The sequence below is a fragment of the Eulemur rufifrons genome, chromosome 19 (assembly GCF_041146395.1).
Source record: "Eulemur rufifrons isolate Redbay chromosome 19, OSU_ERuf_1, whole genome shotgun sequence".
Classification (NCBI taxonomy): Eukaryota; Metazoa; Chordata; class Mammalia; order Primates; family Lemuridae; genus Eulemur; species Eulemur rufifrons.
The window spans coordinates 57,332,604-57,351,753 of record NC_091001.1 but is presented as its reverse complement, the minus strand read 5'-3'; the positions used below and the strand labels follow the sequence as shown (position 1 = coordinate 57,351,753).

Below are 19,150 nucleotides of genomic sequence, written 5' to 3'. Positions count from 1 at the left end.
CACCCTGACAATGCCCTGGCTCAAGCGAAGCTGCATTTGCCCATTCTTGCCTCTTGTCAGGGTTCCCACTCCAGAGCAGTGTCAGAGTGGAGACGACCTCACACGCAATGACAACTGCGCGGAAGGTCTGCCCAAAGCCTACTGACCACTGCCTCCCGGCACCCCCACGTGGCATCGCGAGGCCAGGGGGACTAAGTGGACTTGGGGTCCTCAGGACAGAGAGAAAAGACTGCAGCAAGTGCCCGCTGGGGCTGAGGCCATGGGCAGGGGCCACATTGCCCCCCAAGTCATTCCCCAGGCCTGGACAGGGGCACAGCCCCGGGCTGCACTTGTTCATATCTTGGCATTTTAGTAAAAGTATTTAAAGGAACATGCTTCTGCACACTGGTTTTTCTTTTCTCCTCACTTTCCACGTTCTCTCTTCTCCTTCCCCCGTCCCCTCACCTATCTGTGCATCCCCGATGAACCGCCTGAAAAGCCTGACTGTGACCTCTCACCTTCCAAGCCCCTGATCTGTCCCAGCAAACAGGGGCTGTGACTCTGCCTGTATTTCTTCTCTGTGGTGGCACAAGACTGTCACCCAGTGGTGGGAACACTGCCTCCCTGTCCTGGGGGAAAACGCCCACTTTTTAATTTGGTGTCTAGGAAAGCTTTTCACCAAAAAAACAGGGCCAACGGTCAGTTTGGTGAAAACGAAGGTGCAGACTAAGATAAAAATGCCTAAAACTTGAGTTCGGGTACTGATTACGCCCAGACTTCATGTAGAGCCTCATTTTTCAGAGGAATTATTTGGAATATTATGGTAGTAAATTAGGCCCTGAGAGAGCTCAGGTTCAGGCTGAAAGTTAAACGTCTGCCTTGTGTCCTCCACCTATGACAACATGGACACTCCACAGCTGCCACAGCCTGAACAAAGCTGTCGCCGAGTGGCGGTGGGGAACACACTCACACAGACGGCCGTAATCCGCGCTTTGCCGCATCCGCAGGTCCTCAGTGGAGTGGTGGAGACTCGGGCCGGCCGCAGGGCTCCGGGCAGGGCTGCGATCTGGGAGGAGGAACAGAAGGGACTCGGCTTGGACAGCCTTGCTGGGGTGGCGCAGCCTCTCAGATTAGCATGGTACACGCGTGGAGTCACTTCAACTAAATAAAACTGAGCTGCAAGACATGTCTCTTCCTCTTCCAGGAAGAAATTTTTTTTTTTTTAAGTAAGCTAATTATCTGAATAAGAATACGGAGAAAATATTAGTGCTGTTGAAAGTGAGACAGACACACGACTGATTGAATAGGTAGGTACCAGATGTAGTAGACTGTCTGAGTTCATCCCTGATTCCACCACTTACTGCCTGTGTGACCTCAGGCAAGTTACTTAACCTCTCTGTGCCTCAGATGCCTCATCTGCAAATGGGGATGATAAGAACAGCACCTGTGCCACCGGGTTATTGTGGGGATGAAGTGAGGTAGCACAGGAAGAACACTCAGAGCAGTGCCCTGGACATGTACGTGCTGAGTGAGTATCTTTTTTTATGATATGTTAAACACTTTCCATTTTTAAACAATTCATTTAAAGAGATTCCTCAAGGTTTTCCAAGGAGCAACTTTGTTCTGATGACTGTGTTTATCTCACAGGTTCAACATGGCTAGTGTCTCTGGACATCCAGACTCAGATACTGAGAGTGGAGGGCTGGAGGTTGGAGATGTGTGTGTGGAACAATCCACTCTCCCTTAGTGGCCCCAGGCTCTGCTAATCAGAGTGACACCGGCTGCCAGATCGGCAGCCCCGGCACTGCACCGTTGAGATGAGCCCAGCCCCTTCCACCAGCCCATGTGCTCCATTTTCTGCCAAAGCTCTTGGCTCCTCTTCGGGGTTCAGGGGAAACTTTCAGGTCCCTTCTTAAACAAGCCATCCTTACCAGCACTTCCCAACGCTGCGTGCACACGAGAATCTCCCAGGGAGCTTTCTAACCTCCCTCTTTGTTCCCGGGCCACATCCAGGCCAGTTGAGTCCAACTCTCCAGGGTGGGACCAGGCATTGGGACATATGTCGAGCCCCCAGGTGATGGCACTGTGCAGGCCAGGCTAAGAACCAACTCTGTTTCTAGAAATTGTTCTGCTCTGGTGGCGGGGACGACATGGGTATGTGGCTGGGGTCTCTGCAGAACTGCCAAAAAGGAGGCCGAGGGATCCCCAGAACCTCAGAATTTCTCCAGAAACTCCCAGCCACCGAGGTGGGCTCGCCCAAGCACTGGGGCCTGACACTGGCCCCGCGTGCCCTGTGCCCAGCAGTGTGAGGCTCGACTCACTCGTGGTGGAGACCGACTTTCCAATGTCGACCAAGGAGCGGTGGATGGGCTTCTTGGTTTGGTGACGGTGCCTCCTCAGGAGGACGTAGCTGACCCTCTCCCGGAGCTCCGGCCGCAGGAGCCCGTCCTCGATCTGCTTCTCAATGACGTCATCTGCATGGGAAACAAACGTGCCTTGTCCATGTGGAAAAGGACAGTCCCAGGGTGAGGCGGCCTCGTATCACGTATTACCAGGGGGATTAAATGTGCCCTAGAGGTGGCAGGGGATGCGGAAACAGTTCCGGCTTTACCACTAACTGTGGAAACCTGTGCACATCACCAGCCCTCAGTCTCCGCACGTTCAAGGGCACAGCATGTCTCTGTGTGTGCACGTGTGTGCATGCGTGTATAGAAGTTTCTGCTCTTTCTGTCAACGTTATTACGAAAAGTAAAAGAAACGATACATATGAAAGTGCCCCAGGAAGCACAAAAGTAATGTGTTAAATGGTTTTAGACATAAACTGAATTCTCTTTAGAAAAGTATTCTGGACATAATACTTCTGGCAAAATCCAATGTGCTAGAACAAAACTCACAAAAATGTTTAGGGGCAAAAAGGCAAGCCTTCGACATGTCACTAAGTGAGAGCTGATTTCCTAAAGATGAGTGATGATCCATTTTACCCTGAAAAGAAACAGGCTGTCACGGCAAGAGGTGTCTCTGACCATGCCGAGAGGCTGCTCTCCCTGTCGCTACATTGCTGGGTGGCATTTCAGGGGATGATCTTTTCCTCTCTGTCGGAATGCTACATGGAACTGGGCCTTGGAGCAGCTGTGACGCTGCCTTGGGAGCCAGAGGCAAAGCTGGTCCGCGTAGAATCAGGCGGGTGTCAGACACCACGGGAGAGATGCCCACGGCGACCCCACCTCACCTATGATCTGTGGCAGGGAGCCGCTGTCCAAATCCAGGAGCACCGTCCCCGTCTGCAGGCAGGTGCGGAGCTCGAAGAGGCTGTGCAGGGACAGTGTGGACACGTGGGGCTTGCTCCAGCGCTCGCCTCCTTCCTCCACCTTTTCTTCAAACTTTATCCACCTGCAAGGGGGAAGGATGGGGCTCAGTGGGGCCACTGGCTTCTGGAGAAGGCCCGACCTGGGTCTCCAGGACAGGGTGTCATCTGGGGTCATGCTATTTATGCTGTTGGGGAGTTCATTCTAGGCTCACAAGCAGAGGATCTCTAGGGGACACCCTTTGCCCCCCAATTCCGCCTGTGCTCCCATGCTAAGGACAAAACAGCATCTGGAGAATGACTATGAATAGGCATGAGGGGTCTTCTGGGGGTGATGGGAATGTTCCAAAATTGAGTTATGGTGATGGCTGCACAACTCTGTACTAAAAATCACTTAACTGTACACTTAAAATGAGAGAATTTCAGGTTAATCTATAACAATAAAGCTATTTTTTTAAAACAGTCTCAACTGGAACCTAGTTACCCCAGACTGGTCACATATGAGTGCTCAGGGCAGTTTGCTAGGAGCAGGAAGAATGTTCTCCCACAAAATGTATTATATTTCCCCCTGGGTTCTGCTGCAGGGTCTGAGGTTTCCATGCTTTTTACTCTGGATTTTGTTCTGAAAGTTCCGGTTAAAATCTACATGTCATCTGGGGAAGGAGAGAAATTAAACGAAAGATGTGTAGGAATTTGTCCTTTCCAGAAGCCTTGGAATCACAGGCTGCGGTGGAGGTGGTCGCATGGGAAGGCCTCAGGTGCAGGGCAGAGACAGCACCCACCTGTTCCTCTCGCTCAGGGGGCAGCACCTGACTGCCTGGAGAGCTGCCGGGGGGCAAGGAGTCCTGGCTGGAGACCCCTTTGTAAGCCGTCAAGCTCATGTTGGCGGGTAGCTTCATTCTATTAATATTCCAATTGAAATCCCCAGGGAGAATTTTTGGACCATGACTATCTAATTCTAAAGTTTCTCTGAGAAAGTCAATGTCCAAGAATGGTTGAGGAAAGTTTTAAAAAGAAGAGAAATGGGACATGTTTTAGCAGGTATAAAAACTTGCTGAAAAGTTCAAGTAATTAAAACAGTGCGATTCCGGGCCAGATACAGACAAGTGATCAATGCGAGAACAGTCCAGACACAGCCCTGGGCACACATGGGAATTCGGGTTTTGGTGGAGTAGTTTAAAAGACAGCCAACCTAAAAATAAAAAAGTTAAGTGCCTACTTTTCACCAAATACAGCCCTAAATTTTTCCTGGATTAAAGTCTAAACATAAAAATAAATCTATAAACAAAAATGTATGTGTACTAGAAGAGAACATAGAAAAGTATTTCTTTTCTTTTTTCCTTTTTTTTTTTTTTTTTTTTTGAGACAGAGTCTCACTCTGACGCCCTAGGTAGAGTGCAGTGGCATCGATCGTCATAGCTCACAGCAACCTCAAACTCCCGGGCTCAAGCGACCCCTCTGCCTCAGCCTCCTGAGTAGCTGGCACTACCATGTCCAGCTAATTTTTTCTATTTCTTGTAGAGACAGAGTCTTGCTCTTGCTTAGTCTGGTCTCAAACTCCTGGCCTCAAGTGATCCTCCTGCCTCAGCCTCCTGAGTAGCTGGGACTACAGGTGTGCACCACCACGCCCAGTTAATTTTTATATTTTTAGTAGAGATGGGGTCTCTCTTGCTCAGGCTGGTCTCGATTTCCTGACCTCAAGCAATCATCCCACCTCAGTCTTCCAGAGTGCTAGGATTATAGGTGTGAGCCACCGCACCCAGCCAGAAGAGTATTTCTTTTATTGGAGAATATAGTGGAGTAAGACTTCCTAAAAAAGATGTAAAGCCATAAAGGAATAAAATGGACAGATTTGATAACGTAAAAATAAAATAAACTTAAACTTCTATATAATAAAATAATACATAAACCAAGTTCAGAGAAAAGGAATGTACTGAGACAATTATTTGCAACAAAGCATCTAAAGTCTAATATTCATAATACAACAAAACTCCTTTGAATTAATTAAAAAACCTCAAATTACCCAATAGAAAGTAAACAATTCTGAGAAGAAATGAAGATGACCAATAAACCTATGAAAAGATGCTCAATTTTGCCAGTAATCAAGGACTTTTATTTTTTATTTATTTATTTATTTTTTTTTTGTTGAGACAGAGTCTCACTTTGTTGCCCAGGCTAGAGTGAGTGCCGTGGCGTCAGCTTAGCTCACAGCAACCTCAGACTCCTGGGCTTAAGCGATCCTACTGCCTCAGCCTCCCGAGTAGCTGGGACTACAGGCATGCGCCACTATGCCCGGCTAATTTTTTCTGTATAGATTTTTAGTTGTCCATATAATGTCTTTCTATTTTTAGTAGAGACGGGGTCTCGCTCTTGCTCAGGCTGGTCTCGAACTCCTGACCTCGAGCGATCCACCCGCCTCGGCCTCCCAGAGTGCTAGGATTACAGGCGTGAGCCACCGCGCCCGGCCAAGGACTTTTAAATTACTACAAATGAAATAACATTCTTCATTTCTCATACTGGCAAAAGTTAAAAAGATTGACAACTTCCTGTGTCAGTGAAAACACGGGAGATGGCCACTCATACACTGCGGGTGTAACGGCAACTTTCCTGAGTGGGCAGCCTTCTCAACGCTCGATGTGCATGCCTTTCGACCCAGTGGTTCCGTTTCTAGGAAATTATCACAGGAATATAATCACACTGCGGCATCCTGTAAAATGTATACCAGGGTGCTCACTGCAGCTGTGTCTGTTAGGGTGAAGAAACTGCCAGGTTCTCAGGACAAGCATCATTCCGTCAATCCTGTGCATCCGTGCTGTAGAATATCCTCCACAGCTAAATAAAAAACATGAGGGTGAACTTGTATACTGACAGGATGGGCACCGTCACCCTATTTTATGAAAAATGAAAAACACACACGTGTGCATGTGCATGTACGTGCATGTGTCTGGACACGCCTAGCAAAAGTTTTGGAAGGATCAATGTCACATGGTTAACAAGGTGATTTTTGAGCATAGGAGTGGGATTGTTAGGGGGCGGGATTTAAGAGACTCTCACTCGACTCAGGCTAATTAGTGTAGTAAGAGTGCAGGCTGGGGAGCAACGTTACCAGGTTTTGAATCCCAGCTCCATCTTTCACTAGCTGTGGACCCTGGGTAAGTTACTTAATCTCCCATCACCTTTGTTTTCTTCAGGAATAATAACAGCACACAGCAATGAGAGCAGTGCCTAGTACATAAGATATACCCTGTTAGTGTTAGTTGTTAAGTTAAAAATAAAGAATATTACTTTCCTAATTTTAGGAACACTAAAAAAGGAAGAAAGTAAAGTCATTTAAAGCTCTCCCAACCAGAAGACATCACGGTTGACATTTCGATGACGACCATTCTAGAGCTCGGTGTGCGTGCATGCACGTGTGCGTGTGCTCAGGGCACTGCAAGGGCCTCTAGGACATAGTGTCTAACGGACAGCCCTTCATGCCTATTATTAATAGCACATCATTTTGAAATATTTTCAGTGTTCGATTGTACAAATGTACCATAATTGGTATGCACAGTTTTCACTTGGTGGACATTCAGATTATTTCTAATTATTCTTTATTCTAAACAAGGCTGGTTTGAACATCATTAGTCCCTGCTCAATAGTTTCTTTAGGATAAACTCTCAGATGTAGAATTGCTGTCTCTGCACATTTTTACGTTTATGATGTACACTGCCCAACTATTTTCCAGAAAGCTTGTCAGTGTACACTCCCTGCAAGGTGCATGCGATATCCCACGTCCCTAGTCTCTCAGACTCTAGTATTTTATTCTTTTTCACCTTTGTTCATTTGGTAATTGAAAAATTATATCACATTTGCATTCTTTTGATTACTGGCGAGGTTGAACATCCTTTTCTTTGTCAGATTTCCTCTGTAATTGTGTAAGTGCTTTGCATTATCAGTATTTAACATCTCGATTCCACACGTTTATTTGAGACAAATAGAAAAACAGGTATCTGGCAGGGCCTTGGGGGATTAGATGGACACAGGACGGGGAGACTTGACTACAGGAGCCCTGGGAGGTGAAGACCTACAGCCTAGGGCTGGAGCCAGAGACCAGGCGGATGCCTGCCTTGGACACTCGCCAAGTTGTAGCTGACCTTTTTCCTGGGGACATACATCATTTAAATTGCGGTAGATCCAAGTTTATGTGATACCAGGAGTAAGGTTTTTGTAAAAGTTGTATTAACATAAGAGTTTACAAGGAATAGAGCAAAGGATAAGTCCAAATATTTTGGTTGAGAGAATGCTCAACTTTTCTGAGGGTCTTTCTCTTATTTGTATTGCCCCTTTTTTGCTTCAAAATACACAAGATAAATTGCCACTGAAGGTAACACAAAATACCTGCTACTGAAGGTCCTTTTGCTACTCCATGGCCTTACTCCACCCACCCAAAGGTGCGACGTGGCCCAGTGCACGGGGCCACTTGGGTTGGTTGCTCTCTTCGATAACTCACAAACACCCTGGATGGGACATTCTTGGGCAGCTCTCTCTCGACATCCTTTCCTTCAGCCTTCTGCCCATACAAATGCAGCTCCCTCTGGAAGGAGTGGGTGAGAGTACGGCTCCTCTTTGAAACATTCTCTACTAACTCCAGGTAGCAAACACAAGTGGTTCTCTCTGCCTCCCAAGACTTCAACTATTTGTACTGTGTTAGGCACAGGCAAAACATTAGCTCCATACGCACACATAGACAGGGGCACTAACCTACCTGAATACAGTCTGCAGAAAAGCCAAACTACCTGTCTCCGGGTTTAAGGCAATGCCAGAACTAGGCCCTGCTACCAGAATCCTGAAAACTTGAAAAATTCCAGGACACTAGACAATGTCACCAGGGATACCTCTCTAGTCCCCTTTGTAAGCATTTTGGGATTCTAGATGTCGAAGCCACCTTCAACTTAGTTTTGTGTTTTTAATGGCTACAGATAGAAATTTAGCTCATTTGCACCTTGAGTGGAACAAGGAAACATGGAGGACCAAAGACTGATATCAGTGGCTTTTATTTTTGGCTATCCATTAATTACCTGGAGAGTTTTTTTTTTTTTTTTTTTTTTTAAAGCGATGAGGAGGGCTCACTCTGTCACCCAGGCTGGAGTGCGGCAGTGCAATCATAGCTCACCTCAAACTTGGAGAGACTTTTTAAAAATACTGATGCCTAGATGTTTACCCCACCAGGAGGAAGCTCCCAGGTTATTTGACTGTGCCCTGAGGGTTAAGGAGCCCCTGCTCTTGCTCAGGCTGGTCTCAAACTCCTGAGCTCCAGCAATTCTCCCACCTCGGCCTCCCAGAGGGCTAGGATTACAGGCGTGAGCCTCCGCACCCGGCCAAAAACCACTGTCTTAATACAATGATTTTAAACTTGGTTGCATATAAGAATACCCTAGATGCTTTTAGAATCTTCATGTGTAGGTCATATCCTAGACCAATTTACACCAGAATATCTGGGGTGGGTCCCAGGGAACTCTGCGGTACAGACTGTTCTAGGTAAAGTTCCTAACTTCCAAGGCTCAGAGCCTAAAGTAACAATCAATTGTCGTCAGTCTTGTTTTCTGACTGTTTGGTATATAACAAATGCCAAATAGACATTGAACTTCTTGAGGACGGGGACCATTGCTTCCTCTCTGGTGTTCTCTCAGAGTCCCCAGCCCAGATCAGCCCTCCTTAAATGCTTGTTCCCTTCTGCGTGAGGGTAGCAAGACCTCACTGATCACTTCGGATGAAGTCTGGTTATGAGGAAATGACTGGGAATAAAAAAAGCCTGAAACCCATTTGGTTTAAGTATACTTTAGAATACTCAGCATGTTCTGAGCAATGATCATCCTAGTCCAGCAAAATCGCCAACATATACGCAAAGATCAGCTGGGCGTGAGCTGCCGCCCGGTGGAAGCGTGTACCACCAGCTAGGATAGTCGTGGAAACAGTCTTGTAAAAAAGCCAGACAGGAATCAGATAAGCCTGGACCCTGTGTATTTTCAGTTCACAAAATATACAGTGGGGGCAGAGCAACATGTGAAACACCACCACAGAGATACAATAAACAGAGTTGGAAAACCATACAGGACAAATGATACAGTTTCTTTAATAATAACAACTGCAAATGAAAAATAAAGAAGGGGGAAGCTGTAGATTAAAAATGATTTAGGAGCTCCCAAATGCAATGGGTGGACCAATTGTATTTTAAAAAAATATATGAGGTGATCTGGGAAATATGGACACTGCCTGAGTAATTTGATAAAATTAAGGAATCTATGTTATTTTCTTTTAGATGTGACTGTGGTATTGGTGTGACACTAAAGAGGCCTTATCTGTTAGAGACACGTACTAAAATATTTACCGATGGGATGATCTGGTGTCTGGGACTTGTGTCAACATGATCTAGTGTGTGTGTCTGGGGTGCTGGGTGGGGGCAGAGGGATGAGATTGGCTGTCAGTCAGCTGGTAATTGTCGAAGCTGGGTGATGGGCGAGTGAGGTTCATTCCACTACAAACTACTTTGGTATAAATTTGAATTTTCCATAATAAAACGCTTAAACATTTTCCAGAATAAATAAAAGAATGGGCTTTTAAAAAAGCTTCTGATCAAATCCAGGTTTAAAAACTTGTAGACACCTGATAAAATGCTTACTGTGTAATCCCAAGCAACTCATTGCAAAGTGACCGTTATACCACTGTTGGCTTCAAAAAGTGGGGAATTAGAGTTGGAGAAGCAGGTCAAGTGGAAAGAAAATCTCCACGTTGGAAAAGAACTTTTAGGGATTTTGCACAGGCCTGGGTGGTGGCACAGCCTCCTGCCTTTGTTTGTGCCAGGGGTGGGTGCCAGGTGCCCCCCTCCTAGCTGGGAGGGAGCTAAATGGTACCTTGAAATGTCACATGTCACAGAAAGCAGCTCTCTGTCACACAAAGGAGGTCTAGCATTGAGGCCTTTTCCATGCCTAGTAACTGGGTCAGGGATATGATTAGAGGATGTTGCTGCTCACTTAACAACAAGGGCAGGAGAAAACAGCACGGGCTAGCCACCAGGTACAGCCCAGGCTGCCAGCGCTCAAACCACAGGGTGTGAGAAGAGGAGGTTCTCCTTCAAGGAGGACCCGGAAAAGGCTGGAAACCCAGAGACCTGAATTCTAATTCCCTCTTCAGATAAAGACTTAGTAACTCCCACCGATCGCGCCATGGCTAAAATAAGTATCAGCGCTTCTCAACCTTGGCTGCATTAGGATCATCTGGGAGCTTTCTACAAATTCCCAAATCCAGGCTGAACCTCAGACTAATTACATCAGAATCTCAGGGGACTGAGAATCAGACATCAGTATTTTTTAAAAGGAAGACACAGATCTTTGAGAAGACAAGACAGCAAGGCGGCCACTGTGTGCAGTTAGATAAGAGTAAAATCTGGAGACTATATGTAAACTTCGTGATTGAAGAGAAGCTTCTTTCGTTTCTTTTTTTAATGTGCCCCCTCCCTCATCCAGCTTCCTTCTTTCTATACTTACTTTGAATATCATTATCATTATAGTATGCCTTGGTTAGTTTGTAAAAAAAAAAAAAAAAAAAAAAGTTCCCCTTAGGACATCCTAATTTGAAAGATTTTTGAAAAATGTGGTCTCCTGTAAAATGCAACCTTTAATGTTAAGGCTATGTTGCCTCTACACATTTAAGAATTACATTTGTGGCAGGGCATGGTGGTTCACACTTGTAATCCTAGCACTTTGGGAGGCAGAGGCAGAGGCAGGAGGATTGCTTGAGGCCAGGAGTACGAGACCAGCCCAAGCAACATAGCAAGACCTCTGTCCCTACAAAAAAAATACAAAACAGCCTTGTGTGGTAGCATGCACCCATAGTCCCAGCTACTGGGGAGGCTGAGGCAGGAGGATCGCTTGAGCATATGAGTTTGAGGTTGTAGTGAGCTATGATGATGTCACAGCACTCTAGCCTGGGCAACAGAGTAAGATTCTGTCTCAAAAAAAAAAAAAAAAGAATTATAATTGTGTGGATTTGTTTCTTACATGAAATTAAGTTTACTCACCTAAAATTTGTGCGGTATACACCCACACTGTGGTCACTCTATCTGTGTGGCCTCACTGACTTTATTCTGTAACTCTCCCACCCCATCCCATCACCCAAAAGCTAGACTTCCATGTACCAGTTAAAAAACGCGACACTTTGTTTTTGATTTCTGCCTAAGGCTGGTTTGTAATAAACTTTGTGACTCTAACAGATTCATTTCTTTCTTTTTTTCTCTCTCTCTCTCTTTTAGACACAGGATCTCACTCTTGCTCAGGCTGGTCTCGAACTCCTGAGGTGAAGTGATCCTCCTGCCTTGGCCTCCCAGGGTGCTTGGATCATAGGCGTGAGATTCATTTCTTAAAAGTAACGTGAATAGGAGTTATTCTCCATTATTCAGCAAAGCTATTTAACTTCACTATGAGTCACAGCAGGACCCTGACTTTCCCAGCAGAAACCGAAGACCAGTGTTAATTCACTTATGAGCCAACTAAGAATTTTCCCACAGATGTCTGAGGAATCATCAGAGACTCCCTAGGTTATCTTTGGTAGAGGCACCAAGAAATGATCTACAGGAGGAAAATTTTTCAAAAGGGGGACACTTAAGCAAATTCTGGCCCATTCTTACAATTTATTTGGCAGATTCAAAATACATAAAATCACATGCATGAAAATATGTATGTGAATTAGTGCAACAAATTGTTTCTACAGCTGATTAAAACTGCACATATGGTGTGTACGTTCACAGACCAAACTTGGCAGTGAATTTGAATGATTATAAAAGACTGAGTGAGCAGGTATGGGTTAAAAGTCAACACATATGGAGAAGTTTGGAAGGTTCCACGAGGGACTGATGAACTCCAGAGAGGCCAGTCCAGACTCAGAAATTTGTCCCACTAAAAGTGTCCCAGAGATGATTAGGTCCAGGGATGCTGACTAATGCTAACCAAGTTCACAAGGGCTGATGTATAAACCCAAAAGACAATTTATTTAATTTACAACGAGATTTACAATAGTTATGGGGTTTCTCTCCTTATAGGCAGACACACAGGATAAGGCAAATTAGCATCAGAAAGTTGCTGACTATAGAATCAGAATGAGACTCATTAGCTAAGTGACTCAAGTGTTTAATAGACTCAGGGTAAGATGTCTGGAATCCTTCATCTCTGCAGATGAGATATGCCTGGGACTGGGACCAGACAGGTGGGGCTCTCAGTCTTAGACTGTTCTGGAATGAACCCTAGTTTCTTGCATGGCTGACTAACTCCCTGTGATTGCGAGTGTTCCCTTTTGCTGGCCTAGGAGCCTCTGCTGAGGGCCTTTGGTGACGCGGTGCAGTTTGGAGAACCACTTCCGCCCAGACAGCGATGAACCGCAGTGGTGCAGCTGGAGGGGCCAGCCGAGGCGTGGCGTTCCCGGGAGCTGTGGTGAACGGAGTGGGCGTGGCCCCTGCTCCCAAGCTCAGGAGTTCAGTGGAGGGTCCCTCCTGCTGCACATCGCGAGCTTGTCCAGGGGCGAGGGGGAGCTGCCTCTCAATGAATGCCATGAGACAAAGCTACTGGCAAATTCTGAACGAGCTCCTTCAGCGAAAGGCATCTGGACCCAAATCTCTCTGAGGATCACTTGCCTGTGTGTCCAGAAGGTCTCTGTGATTACTCCATGACACTGTCACTCACAGACTTACTGTCTCAGAGTCTGTCGACCTCTCCTCACTGCCTCTCAGCACAGGTCCTCTCCTCACCTCTCTCTTCCATCCCTGCCATTCAGGGCCTAGTTCAAAGGCCACCTCCTCCATGACAATGCCATCCCAGGGGCTCGGGCTAAGGAAATTTTCCCTTCCTCTGACTCCCACTGCACTTTGAATCATTTATCACACAGCACTTACTAAAGACAACAGCTAAAGCTTACCCAGCACTTTCTATGTGCCAGGCGCTATGCTAAGCCTTAACATGTATTATCTCATTTAATCCTCAAATCTAGCCCACGAGGTAAGTCTGTGACTATTCTCATTGTACAGGTGAGGAGACCGAGGCCCTTAGAGGATAAGCAACCTGCCCAGCGTCATGCAGCTTGTAAGAGACAGGGCTTGAGGGCCAGCCTTTTGACTCCAGAGCCTGAGTTCTCACTAGTTCGCACACGCTACCCTGGGTTTTAGTTATCTGTTATCTGAGCGCATGCCTGCCTTCTACACTAGACCAGGGCTGGAAAATCATGTCCCATGGCCTGTGAGGGTCCCGCAGCCTGTTTTTATATGGCCAGCTAGCTATGAATGGTTTTTACATATTTGAAAGGTTGTAAAAAAGAAGAAAGAGGAGGAGAGGGGAAGAGGCAAGGGGAAGTAGAGGGGGGAATAGATCATTTGGGAGAAAAAAGCCTAAAATATTTTCCATCTGGCCCTTAACAGAAGATTGCCGACACCTATACTAGATCATAAGCACTTTGAGAACAGATTCATACCTTACTCATTTTAATTCTCCCGCGGGACCTAACACAATAGCACTCAACTGTTTTTAGAATGAAAGAAGAAAGGTGTGGATGAGACAACCTTTCCACCTTCCCACTGCTCTGGGGACTGACGTGGTGCTGCGGTGACATCAGAAGATCTTCCTATAAGCGTGGAGGGTGTGGTCTCCTCCAAGAGGAGGGCGAGGTTGCAAAACTCCACCACTTATGCTCTCACGGGTGGCCTGGAGAATTCTGAAAGTTCTGGCTGGTATTAGAGGCACAGCCGTGGCCAAAGGACTGATCACAGTAAGTGTGTATGTTCATTACTGCAGGTGCGTGAAAGGCAATCTGGGGACCTGCTCCTCGGCCACTGATGAGGATGTGCTCCCCAGGCCACTGCCGGCCCTCCCACACCTCCCCATCTCTGACCTGGGTCACAGTCAAAGTTGGGCAGATCAGATTCTCTCTGAAGAATGGGGACCGGGATTGAGGGACAGCCACCCACTGTGGGATGGTCCTCTGAGTAGAGTAGATACAAACGTGGAGGCTGAGGGTCACCATGGGCAGGACAAGGAGAGGAGGTGGCTGCAGAAGAGTAAAGAAGCTGCAACGAGCGATGCGGAGACCAGAGGCAGAGAAAGAGGAAGGCTGCCTTCCCAGGTCTGGCCCTGGAGAGCTCTGACAGCCCCTGGGTACCATGAGGTCACCCCAGTGTTCTGGTGACGCCCCCTCCTGTTGTAGGAGTTAGCCTGAGTGGGCTTCTCTTACTTGTAGCCTGGAATTTCCTGATGATGCCAGTGGCATTTCTCTCCCCTTGGGCATCATGCACAGTCCCTGACGGCACATTTGAGATTAGGCTGTGGGAGGAGAGCTGGGCATAGCGCATGGGGCACTTGACTCTAGCGTAAGTACCGCTGCCAGAGGATTTGGGTGGGGGGCTGTTCCTCCGGCATCTCTGGAGTCTGATGGCTCTCATCCTAACAAGACAGCAGGCATATCCACCAAAATCAGTCTGTAGGCCTTGTTTTGATTCTAAGTTGTATAAACCAACAGCAAAAAAAATGTTTTTGAGACAGTAAGAAAAATTAGAATTGAGACTGGACATCTGATCATATTAAGGACTTTTTCTCAATTTTGTTAGGAATTGTAATGGTGGTGTGGTTGTGTGTACAAGTGAAGTCTAATTTCATAAAGATGTGTACTGAAATGTTTACAACATCTGGGATTACCTTTAAAATACTACAGCAAAAGCAAACAACAAAACAAAATCCCTAAAAGCAAACAAAAAAAGTGGTGGAGATAGATAAATACTAATTACTGATGAAGTTGGGTGATGGGTACATGAGGGTTCATTAAACTATTCTCTCTATTTTCTGTGTTTGAAATTGTTCATAATAAAAAGTTTAAAAGTATATATTTGGATATATAAAAATATATATGGATAGGGAAATTAAGTAGGGGTCTCGGCATGAAGGTGGTCTGATGGTGGGGTTACTCCCCTCCTGGCGACTGCCACTGAGTGAGCTAACGGCTTTTGTTGGGGGAGGTGTTCGCTCCCCTGACCACTGTCCAAGGGTCCTAGGAGCTGCCAGCCAGTCCTGCTGTACCTGGGAGGAGCTCCCCGAGTAGTGCAGTCCCTGCCATCTCTCTTCCCTTAGCTATTCTTCCGATCACACTCACTGGCCAACTGATCTCATCTTACTATCCTGGGTCAACCATGTGATGTCCTTGCATCACTGCCTGGCTGTCCCAGGGGTGTGGACTGGTGTTCCCCTAGTCTGACTGCAGGACCTTTGAAAGTCTCTTATGCAGCCTGGTCCTAGGCTGTGCCAACTACAAGTTATCCTAAGTCCCTGGGGGATGAGAGCCCCTAGCAAAGCCCCCATTCTGTGATGACACAGCTAGCAGACGAGAGTGCTGGCGGGAACCCAGGGCCTCTCAGGCCTCGGGGAACCTTGCCATTTTTTTTACCTGGGGCTGGATCCAGGTTCTGACTCATATATATATAAATCTCTTTTTCCTGCTTGCCCAGCATAAGCCTGAAGCGTCAATGTTTGGCGCAAGTTAGATATTGGATGTAAAAGCAGCTTGATAACAGCAAATAGTATGACTGTTCAGACCAGTAGATCAGCAGAAGGTAGAAGTCGAACAACCTTAAAAGCTTCCATCTGACTACAAACCTCCATGCATGACTCCACTACAATAAAATAGGACAGCCACGGCCATTGGCCTGGAGCCGCTTACCCGGCTCAGGTGGACCAGCGATCCGCAGCTCCCGCAGTCAGCTCTGCCACCACCGCTCTCCTCAAACCAGAGACCAGCCCGGAAATCTCTCAACTCCTGCTAGGAGCCCCTCCTCCTGCGCTCAGGGCCCACCCATCCAGCAGCCTCTCTCGGCTTCTTCCCCCTTTAAACTACTCTCTTCCTTCTGGCCCCTTCTCGTCCACGTTCAATATGCTCAGATCTCTCTCATCCTCAAAAACCAAAAGACCTCCCTTGACCCCATGTGCCCTGCATTTAGACTCCTTTAACCATTGTCCTTAGTGGACAAGCGTCTTGGCAGAACTGTCCCAGTGAATGCACCTTCTTATCTGTGACTCTTCTCAACCCACTGCCATCTGGCCTCTGCCCCCCGCCCCCCGGCCCCGGGACTGTTGAGTGGTCACCCTGTGGCTGCTCTTCTGAACTGCAGACCTCTGTGGCCACATGATGGCCTGCCGGACATTTCCACGTGGAGTTTCCTCAAACAGAACCTGTCCAGGATGGAAGTCATCTGCAACTGCCTCCAAAACAAAACCAAAACACCCAATACAACATAGCCTTACTACGCCTTTGCTGTTTCTTAGACTGCTACCACGAAGTACCCACATCTCCTGACTATCCTCCCAGACATGGCCTCTGTCATCAATTCTTGTAAATTCTACCTTTTAAATTTTGTCTCAAATCCACCCCCTCTCTATGCTCACTGCCTTCGTCTCTCCCCTGGGCCAGCCTCCTCGCCTCGTTTTATCCATTCTCCACACTAAAGCCAGAGGATCTCTCAAACGCGTGCACGATCCTATCCCTTTCCCACCTAAGTCCCTTCAGCGGTCCTCAGGAGCTCTCCACACCGAGTCCAAACTGCACACTGCACACTGCACCTGCCTAGGCCCCGCACCATCAGCCCTGCCACGTCCTGCCCCTTGCTACAGAACAGCCACAGGGCACTTCTACCCGTTCCTCTGTGTGTCTGTTTGCCCTGTTCCAGAAGCCCCTTCCCCCTTCCCTACCCGCTCCTGGCTGACTCTGACCCACCCTCAGGGTCTCCATGTGAGCACCTCTTCCTCCTAGAAGCCCTCCCTGGCCCTCCTGTCTGGGTTAGATGCTCCTTTGCTCTGACAGAACCCCCATTACCCAGTGCCTACTTATTTGTCCGGGCCGCATTGACCTGGGAGCCTAAATGAACAGGGCCAGCATCTGCCCTGTTCCACTTCTGCAGCTCTGGCACGTGGCCCAGGGCTCGCAGATAGTAAACACTTAGGAAAAATTAGTTGGCTTTGGCACTGGGCGCTCTCAGCTTCCTACTCTACTTATACAGAGAGGGGGCAGCTCCGGCCCCACTGGAAGGCGGATTCCAGAAGGGTGGTGAGACCATGGGGCTGGAGAGGCTTCTGCCCGACACTTAAGAGGGGAAATGGCACGAGGAGGGCATTACATAAGACCTTAAACAGGAGCAGTTTCAGGGTTGGCACAAAAAGTCGGGGCTTTCTCCTCCATCCTGCACAGAATGGGAAGGCTCCCTGCCTACGTGCAGGGGCTTCTGAACATGTACTGACCTGGTTTGACCCAGTAGCCTGACCCAGTTCTCCTACCCCTGTCCCTGCCCTTTCCTGGTCATTGTAGGAATGTTCTCAGAGCTTGTGTGTCTCATAAGAACCTTCTGGCAAGTTCATGTTTTTGGTCTGCTCAGAGTTGAGATCAGAGGCAGCCTGGACTCGGAATTCGTTTTCAGCGCTCTTGGAAGGTGCTAAGCTCTGGTTATTTCTGAGTAACCCTGAAGGGCCCTCCACACTTGGATGGGTTCCAACCCAGGTCACTCTCCTTCCCGCCCCCGCATTCAGGCAGAGGTTGGCGTGAGGGAAGAGGGAATTCTGGGTAAATTGTTTGCTCACAGTGGGAGGATCACCGCCCCCCCCCCATCCAGCCCTCCCTTCGGGCAAGGTCATTATCAGCACACGGCCAACTGCATTTCCCTCGTGGGAATGCTAAAGAGACAGTTAATAAAAATCTATCTTATTAACAGCCTGACCTACCAGCACTGATCACATTAGAAATGACGCTGCACACACAGTCCCCATTATGTGCATGGGGCAAGGCTCAGTGGAGCTCAAAAAGCCATTTAAATCCGCCCAGGAGTGACTCCTCCAAGGGCCCAAAACATCCCCCAAACTAATAACCCCGGACAAAGCACCGCCAGGGAAAATTCCTTGCGGATTTGAGATTTTCACTCTGTTAATCTCCTAACTCCAAGAAGCAAACACTCCCTGCAGCAAATTAAATACTTTTATTAAAGGGTCCCCTCCCCCATTCTCTTTGGCAGGTCACCCTCCGCCGGCCTGTGTGTCTGCATGAGGGGTTGTCCCCTACACCCCACCATTTTCTTCTGTTACTCAAAGAGGCCCAGAACCCACTATAGGACTTGCTGATTCATAGACTCTGGAAACTTCTGAGCCCTCTGGCTTCCCTGACTGGGTCCCGTGGCCTGTCAGCTGAGGAAACTGCCTCCCACTTCTCTGTGGGGGTGACGGGCCCCAAACAGCACACGTCTGCTCTTGCAGTTCCCCTGGAGGACCCAAGAAAACTGTGCGGGCCATGGTGGGCTTCTTGGCCAATGGTCAAGCCCTTCTGACTTCACTAGAGGCTTGAAACCAGACAGGGTTAGCTGAAGAGAAGATAAAAGGAGGGTGGGGCAGGAGTAGAGAAAGGGGACTCAGCGGGGAGGCCTTCAGCCACCCCTCCCTGGGATCTGCCTGGAATTGGGTTCAGCCATTTTAACTTCTAGTCACCATTTTCCTTTCACTGTTTGAGCCAGGTTATCCTCAGATGCTGTTCTCAGAAAGCCTGCCTTGCAGGGAAACCCACCACCTTGCAGATGGTAACTCACAGGCCCTTTCTAGAAGCATCCTCATCTACAGTTTACCAGCTTCATTGCTGGGTCTGTAGTGCACAGGGCTCTATGGATCCACACTCAGAGAGAACAGAAGCAGGGTACGTTTTGTCTCTGGGAGAATCAGGTCTTAGGGCCCTGAGGCCTTCTCAGCAAGGGCTCTATGGGTGTGTGTGACAGGCCCTCCTGGTGGGCCTGGCTCTGGGTGCAGACCCTGTTGGCAGAGGGTGGAGAAGGCA

General features: G+C 47.8%; 1 protein-coding gene across 1 annotated transcript in view; it reads right to left on the bottom strand.

The window, feature by feature from the left end:
* The window catches only part of SLC4A5 (solute carrier family 4 member 5), a 69,079-nt gene that overhangs the window by 33,202 nt on the left and 16,727 nt on the right, over nucleotides 1-19,150 (bottom strand). Inside the window, exons 4-6 of the mRNA XM_069494425.1 lie at nucleotides 3,209-3,369; nucleotides 2,301-2,453; nucleotides 950-1,045 (exon numbers count right to left, since the gene is read on the bottom strand). Of these exons, the coding sequence (XP_069350526.1) occupies nucleotides 950-1,045; nucleotides 2,301-2,453; nucleotides 3,209-3,369 (410 nt within the window). The remainder of the gene's footprint in view (nucleotides 1-949; nucleotides 1,046-2,300; nucleotides 2,454-3,208; nucleotides 3,370-19,150) is intronic.